Source organism: Spea bombifrons, chromosome 4, assembly GCF_027358695.1.
Source record: "Spea bombifrons isolate aSpeBom1 chromosome 4, aSpeBom1.2.pri, whole genome shotgun sequence".
Lineage (NCBI taxonomy): Eukaryota > Metazoa > Chordata > Amphibia > Anura > Pelobatidae > Spea > Spea bombifrons.
Genome location: NC_071090.1, coordinates 105,757,968 through 105,766,438, shown reverse-complemented (window position 1 = coordinate 105,766,438; position 8,471 = coordinate 105,757,968). Strand labels below are relative to the sequence as shown.

Here is an 8,471-nt window from a genome sequence, read left to right as displayed (position 1 = left end):
TACCACTTCTGCTGGCAGGCTGTTTCATGTATCTACCTCTTGCCAAGTGAATGAGGCAGGGAGCGAAGTTTGCCTAGAGAGCTATAAACGCGGCTTTTAAATGTGTCCTGGCTAGTGGTGGGTAAGTGGGCCAGTGGCATATCACAGACTCACCCTCCGTGCATGGAAATTCCTCTAGGCAGGTGTGGGTTTCAGCCCATCTTAAGCCCATGTTGGTTTATCCAGTCCTGGCTGGCCGGGGGCACAAATAGAAAAAGCACTCTGAGAAGGGCAGAGGAGATAACCCCGTGCAACTAGCCCAGGACGGAGAAGCCCAAAATATGTAAACCCGGTGAACAGAGGCAGCCTAGAAAATCCATCCAAGGAGCACAGAATGGATCCAGTCAATGTAAATGTTTTAGATTATAACCCCCTTAGAGGGGGACCCTCGTGTTTCTTTATGTCTGAGTGCACCCTTTGTACTGCGCTGCCGAACATGACGGTGCTATATAAAACTATAAATAAATAATATCAGCTCTTGTTACTCTGGTGGAATTGTGATTAAAAATACAAAAAAAGGAGAAAAAAGGTTTTTTCTCCATATCAGAACGGCGTTCAATTGCCCTCCTGACCCACTGTCCAGTACAGCGAGCAAGAACCTGGAAATGGCCTTCCTGACCCGCAGAGCTTACATTCCGGAGTATTATGTGTGTCAGCCCCCGGTTACGTGTCTGCGCTTGTTACATGTGAGCTTTCTTTCACATGCAGCTTGCATGACCTGGATTCCGGGACCAGAGAACGGCCGGAGGGATTATATACGCCATTCAAAAATAGACGGAGATGCACAGATTACACCGCAACCTATATCAGACAATACTGCCTTGTTCTATGACATCATAACTTTAAAGGGACCGTTTCTATGCCTGCTAAATACATCACCACCATGGGAGCTAGTTATATGTGTTTGTATATATGTGTGCGTGTCAACATGGATGTGTAATTGTGTGTGTGAGCGTGGATGTGTAATTGTGTGTGTGTGTGAGAGCATGGATGTATAAGTGAGGTGAGATGTAGTGTGTGTTAGAATGAATGTGTGATTGTGTGTATTGTGAGAGCATGGATGGGTAATTGTGTGTTTGTTTGTGTGAGTATGGATGTGCAATTGTGTGTGTGTGTGTGTGTGTGTGTGTGTGTGAGCGCAGGGATGTATAAGTGAGGTGAGATGTAGTGTGTGTTAGAATGAATGTGTGATTGTGTGTATTGTGAGAGCATGGATGGGTAATTGTGTGTTTGTTTGTGTGAGTATGGATGTGCAATTGTGTGTGTGTGTGTGTGTGTGTGTGTGTGTGAGAGCATGGATGTATAAGTGAGGTGAGATGTAGTGTGTGTTAGAATGAATGTGTGATTGTGTGTATTGTGAGAGCATGGATGGGTAATTGTGTGAGCATGGAGATGAGATGTGTGTTAGAATGAATGTGTACGTATGTGTTAGTGAGTATGAGTAAGCGTGTGTAATTTGTGTAAGCATGTTTAGATATGTGTGCCAGAATGTATGTTGGAAGGCGAGCAAGGGGCAAAGACGGCAAGGTTGTTTGGGGGCAATGATGGCATTCATGGCATTCAAGTTTCAAGTTATGCCCCTGCCCCCAGTGCTGTATACAGTAATAACCCCCAGCGCTGTATACAGTAATAACCCCCAGCGCTGTATACAGTAAAAACCCCTCAGTGCTGTATACAGCAATAACCCCCAGTGCTGTATACAGTAATATAACCCCCCAGCGCTGTATACAGTAATATAACCCCCCCAGCGCTGCATACAGTAATATAACCCCCAGTGCTGTATACAGTAATATAACCCCCCAGTGCTGTATACAGTAATATACCCCCCAGTGCTGTATACAGTAATAACCCCAGTGCTGTATACAGTAATATAACCCCCAGTGCTGTATACAGTAATAACCCCAGTGCTGTATACAGTAATAACCCCCAGTGCTGTATACAGTAATAACCCCCAGCGCTGTATACAGTAATAACCCCCAGCGCTGTATACAGTAATATAACCCCCCAGTGCTGTATACAGTAATATAACCCCCCAGTGCTGTATACAGTAATATAACCCCCCAGTGCTGTATACAGTAATATACCCCCAGTGCTGTATACAGTAATATAACCCCCCAGCGCTGTATACAGTAATATAACCCCCAGCACTGTATACAGTAATATAACCCCCAGCGCTGTATACAGTAATAACTAATAACCCCCAGCACTGTATACAGTAATAACCCCCAGTGCTGTATACAGTAATAACCCCTGCCACTGTATAAAGTAATAATTCCCAGCGCTGTATACAGTAATGTCGGTTGGCATTGACAGAAACCTGGTTTTATGTCATTTTGCTCCAGTAATCTCCCTTTACCTGGAGGCCGCCATTGTTGTCAGTCATGTGATATGAGCTGATGCTTTATGGCAGTGCTTGTTCCTTCATTAGGCAGAGGGGCTGGTTGGGTGATTAAGACCGAGTCGTTCATCTGTTCCCCCAGGCAGTATGATTGGGAGTCGGGTGTTTATCTAGTAGATTGAGGTCAGATAATGAAATGGCTGATATGCAGCTTCCAGCCAAACATCTCCCATTTTTGATGAACAAACAGTCACCGCATGCTGTTTTGTTCTTCTGAGAAGAATCACATTTTTTGGGTTCACTTATGGAACAATTACAGAATTATTTCCTCTACTGCAGGAAAATTGATTATACATTACTTTTTTCCCTTTATTTTGATCAATCTTGGCTCGACCTTGGAGATTGGGAATGGAGTGAACGCGTATGATTTGGAGTTTTCTGCCCCTGTCTTCATGAAGGGATGATTTTTTATTTAATTTATTTTTTTAACATTTTCTGTGAATTGGGAATGTTCCAAAAATCTTTTAATGTTTTTAATCATATTAATTTAATCAAATATTATGAATAAATGCATCTGCTTTCATAGACCCTCTGGGCCCTCTAGTGGCCAATGGCCGTCACTGCAACAAGGCACCAAGGAATAGGGTTATTTTTTCTGGATAAGTGGGGCTTGTTTGTACTATACATGTTTCGGGGTTTATGCACTATAGGGAAAGTTAACAAGAGTGTTTACAGGAGGGTTGTAGTTTCAGCTCCCTCACTTAACTATGGCCCTAATTTAAAACTATGGAGGGTCAGAGACTTAAATGGAATGTAAGGAAATTTTACTTTACTTTGAGGGTGGTAGATAAGTGGAACAGGCTCCAAGCAGAAGTGGTAGAGGCTAGTACTGTGAGGTATCCAATCTAATCCAACAGTTAAAAAATAGGTAATAGTTAATAGTTTCCAGGGTAGCCTTACTTTAGGGACCCGCAACAGCCGATCCTTGAGGCCCAGAATGTGGGGGGGACATTGGGCTAGATTCAATTGTTTTTTAATTCTTATTGTTCTCAATTGTTTTAACAGCCCGATAAAACCATTGTACAGCGCTGCTGAATATGACGGCACTATAGAAATCAATAAATAATAATACCCAATGCGTAAGGTTAGAGCTCCCTCTGCTGGTCACTTTGTGAATCGCTTATGGTCTAATAATCGCTCACTAGAATTATTATATGACATATACCAATAACTACTGCTACTGTATACTGTTACACATACACCCCAGTCTTTATTACTCCCGTGAGCTGGTAATATATCTTTATTATCACAAGTAACCGTATAACACTGTATTTTTCTTTTAGTCAATAAAAGCAAATAGAAGAGCGAGGACTTCGAATGACTTTTGTCCTCACGCCTACATCGTGTTCCAGGAATAGCTGATATAAACTGAAATCGTGTAAGCAGAAAAAGTGATAAAAATGGGATAAGCTCTTGACCTACCGTCTCCTGTAGAAATGACCGGGGGTACAGTGTTTAATCGGCTGCGGTCATTTAAATGAAATATATTGCGTAATGTGCTCTGACCATCAGTTCCGCTGCTTTGCCTAAAATGTTGAAGAGACCTAGTAGACCTAGACCTAGCCTCAAAAGCTTGCAATCTATTATACTTTAGTTACCAAATGCACTATTCCCAGTGGCTATTGGGTAACTATAACCGTGCTAATCAGGAACTCCTATCACCTTCTTACGACAGGTAATGGGGTGTGGATTGTGTGACTCCAGATAATATGCGATTATAATTCCGCGCATGCCTCGCTATAGGGAAGCGGGTAATTATAGCTTTTGCTGGCTGAGGATATGTAACAGGCGCTTCGTTAAACGCAGGTAGCAGGTTGGTGTAACTATGTTATCAGTTTAATGTAACTGGTACAATCCCGGAAATATCTTATTGGAATGGTGTTAGTAGAGTAACACTAAGTGATTAGATCATCATTAAATTGTTCAGTTCAAGTAGTAGGTGATTATAAATATCTAAATATATATATATATATATAATATATATATATTTAAAAAAGAATATATATATATATATATATATATATACTTTTAATATAAAAAATGTCAGCAGGGCTGTTATGAGAATGGATTACTTGACCTTCTGGCTGTTCAAGGTGGTAGATGAGTGGAACACCCTCCTGGCAGAAGTGGTAGAGGCTAAAAAAGTGTAGGAATGCAAACATACATGGGACAGACATTTGCTGTAGATAAAAGCACATTGATCACCAAAATTAGTTTTAATCTCTCAATGAATTTCATATATAGGTTTCAATTGGAACCCTCATTTCTTTGCCCCGCATACCATATAAGTACATAATGCCTCCCACCCTCCTACTGCAATCATAATGTCAATAAGGAGTTCTTGGGCATTGATTGATTTCTTTATTTACAAAGATCATTTTCAAAATCAGAAATAGCAACTGTGATTAATAGACTATGAGAAAAATGTGCATCACTGCTGACATCAGACAGCCTCTCCAGTGTTTAGGAGTTATTTGAAGGCTCGGGAAGGCAACAAATTGGGGTTTTTCACCAAAGCATTAGCAGAGGACGGGGATGGAAATGGTGATGGGTGGTGGCGATCGGTAATGGTGGCGGTTGTGAATGGAGATCGGTGGTGGTGGCAGGTTGAGAATGGAGATCGGTGTGGTGGGTTGAGAATGGACATCGGTGTGGTGGGTTGAGAATGGACATCGGTGGTGGTGGCGGGTTGAGAATGGACATCGGTGGTGGTGGCGGGTTGAGAATGGAGATCGGTGTGGTGGGTTGAGAATGAAGATCGGTGGTGGTGGTGGGTTGAGAATGGACATCGGTGGTGGTGGCTAGGTTGAGAATGGAGATCGGTGATGGTGGTGGGTTGAGAATGGAGATCGGTGGTGGTGGCTGCTTGAGAATGGAGGTGGGTGGTGGTGGCGAGTTGAGAATGGAGATCGGTGGTGGTGGCTGCTTGAGAATGGAGGTGGGTGGTGGTGGCGAGTTGAGAATGGAGATCGGTGGTGGTGGCGGGTTGAGAATGGAGATCGGTGGTGTTGGCGGGTTGAGAATGGAGATCGGTGGTGGTGGAGGGTTGAGAATGGAGATCGGTGGTGGTGGCGGGTTGAGAATGGAGATCGGTGGTGGTGGCGGGTTGAGAATGGAGATTGGTGGTGGTGGCGGGTTGAGAATGGATATGGGTGGCGGGTTGAGAATGGAGATCGGTGGTGGTGGCGGGTTGAGAATGGAGGTGGATGGTGTATGGATCCACTGTAACAAATCGGCATCTGTGAAGACATTGGTTGGTGGGCAGGTTGGCTCAATGTGGGGTGTCTTCACTGAACATGTTATGCTTGGGTGTTTGTGTTTGGATGTCTCTGGTGTACCCTGGTTCTGGTGATGTTCTGGTTCCGCCCAGTGCTTGTTGAAAGCCAGAGATGCAAAGAAAGGCAAAGAAAGGCACATTAACTGGGCATGGCAGACGAGCTGGGAGGGAAACAAAGGCACCTGAACCCCGGGAAACATACAGGATCCAGGCAGCACTAATGGTGAATGTATAGAGATTTAAGGAACAGTGATAGTGGCCGATGATAGATAATGAGAGTACGAGGATCGAAGACAAAACATCTCTTAAATTATGTCTGAATGAAAATCAAACAAGAGAGAGTGAAAGAAAAAAAGGCTCCAGAGATTGGATTGGTTGATTAATCTGACACGCAAGCAAATGGAAAAAAGTAGGCAGGGCAGAACCCGTTAATTAATTATTAATTACATGACATATATCACACCCCTATATGGTACATATTTATGTGTGTATATGACACAGACACCTATTAACCCTATTAACCCATGTTAACACACACACATACATATATGTATATATATACCGCCATTCAAAGGTTTCGGGCCACTTAGCAAGAAATGTTCTTGTTTTCCCCGAAAAACGGCCGTGTAACATAACCCTAGCAACAATCAACGTTCCAACAATCAACGAACCTTTCAAAGTTAAACTTAGATCAGCGAACACGACTCGCCACTGGAACGCAGGAGTGATGGGAGTGATAGAGGGCCTCTGCACGCGTATGAAGAGATTCCAACATTAACCCCGCCCGCGCTGAATTTCAGATCCATTATCATGTTATTTTAACGGACAAAATCTGGTTTTCTTTAAATAACAAGGGCATTTCCAAGTGACCCCAAACTTTTGAATGGTAGTGTATGTATATATATATATATATATATATATATATATATATCACACACGCATATAAAGGCATCCTCTGATATGGGGTCAGAAGGGGGAAGGCAGAGGATAATCACAAGAAGTACAGTCATGTCATGGTAAAAATATGTGATAAAGTCAAACAGAAAGTGAAGTTTCTTGCACCGAGATCAACATTCGGTTCCCGGCCCAAAATGTGAAGCCGCGGTAACCTTAATATTGTTAGACATCATGTGATGTCATCATGAGGCTATATCGTTGTAGTGAAACAGGAAATATTGTCAGTAATGTGTTATGACATCATGGCATTGAGGTTACATGTGCTGTTTTTGTTTTTCCTTTAAAAAAAACAACAAAAAAAACCCAAAAAACGAATACTCCCTGGCAGAAAGTGATTTCACAGCAGTCAGTACAGTACGTGACAGGGAATCGGGATCGTGATGCTACATCTATAGCCTTTATGTCTTAGCACCAAACAAGTCAAAATGGCTCCTTGCGTGGACCCTTACAGTCGCCCCCCCCTTTCAGGGTGGCATCAGGTAGAATTGTTCTGTAATGTTTCGGGAACGGGATTGTCTCTCAAGTGTTGTAAGTAATCCACTACGCAGTGGTATCTCCAACCCGGAGGCATCAGGATCCTAATGCGGAGTCCGGGCCGCCGCGCGTCACCAGCTGGTCCGAGAAGATCTTCTTTAGCTGGGCCACCTCCGCTGACAGCGAGGCCAGCTGGGATCGGAGGTCGGGGTTATCGGAGGCTGGGGCGGTTGCGGCGTCCTGGCCTTGAGGACCCCACCGTCTTTGGGGGCAGATCATAGGCTGCTGGGAGAATCCGGGACTGGCTTCAGGGGCAAAACTGGTATTTTCTCGGGTCACTGGTGTTGTAGCGTGTGTTCCTTCGTCTCCAGGCGCACAAGCCTTGAACCTTAACTTGTGTGGAAGGCTCTTAAAGTTCTCGCCTAGGGTTTCTATCCTGAGCCGGGGACTCTCCACGGTTTCCCCTCCAACGTTTCCATAATAAGGCATGTTAGAAGGCGCCAGTGGCTGCGGCTCTGGCTCAGGGACCCGGTCTTCAAAGAAAACGGGGCTGCCCACACTAGGCGTCGAAAACCCGGAGTCTTCAGAATGAGGCAGAGGTGGCGGAGCGCTTGGAGGGGATGGTTCGTGTGGCCCACACGGAGGTGGGTAGTTTGCCCTACTTTCTTCACAAGGATCTCGTACAAGGCCAAAGCGAAAGCGGAGGGCTAGAAGCTCAGCGCGTAGACGGGCGTTCTCCTCAAGAAGAGCGATAACTCGATTCTCCAGGGCAAGGTCGCCCGCCCGGCGCTTCTCCCTCGACCGTTTCGCAGCCTCATTGTTCTTGCGCCTCTTGTCCCAATAACTATCATCTTTCTTCTCATCTGGAGTGAACTCGCGACGTCGTCGAAGGGAGCAGGAGGTGGGTGAGGGCGAGGTGGAAGGGGAGGAAGAAGAGCTGCGCCGTCCAAGGAGTGATCGGGCAAGGAGCAGCCCGGAACCTGAGAGGAGGGAGCCGGAGGCAGAGGAATCCTCTGCGAGATGGCTCTGCGAGGGAGAGACGTAGGGCTCCAGCGTCGGTGGGGTCGGGTGGGGCGGCGGATCGTCAGGGTTGGAACAGAGAGCGGCGCCGTCCATGGCAGGGATTGGGGAGAGGGCAGGAGGAGAAGGATCAGGGAGCTGAGCCAGGATTGCGCAAGAAGGAAGTTCTGTAGAAAAACAAACAAGGAAGGGATTAGAGAGAAGAACTTCGGGGCATCGCAAACAAAATCACACTTACCGTATGGGTATAAAATAATGGTTTGAGTCAAGACACGAACGCAATCTGCAAATAGAGCAATTAATGAT

General features: G+C 45.0%; 1 protein-coding gene across 1 annotated transcript; it reads right to left on the bottom strand.

The window, feature by feature from the left end:
* Window positions 1-7,241: 7,241 nt before the first annotated feature.
* On the bottom strand, window positions 7,242-8,261 carry LOC128491549 (uncharacterized). The gene has a single exon (XM_053463868.1). It carries the CDS (start codon window positions 8,259-8,261, stop codon window positions 7,242-7,244), a length of 1,020 nt encoding a protein of 339 aa, XP_053319843.1.
* Window positions 8,262-8,471: the final 210 nt, after the last annotated feature.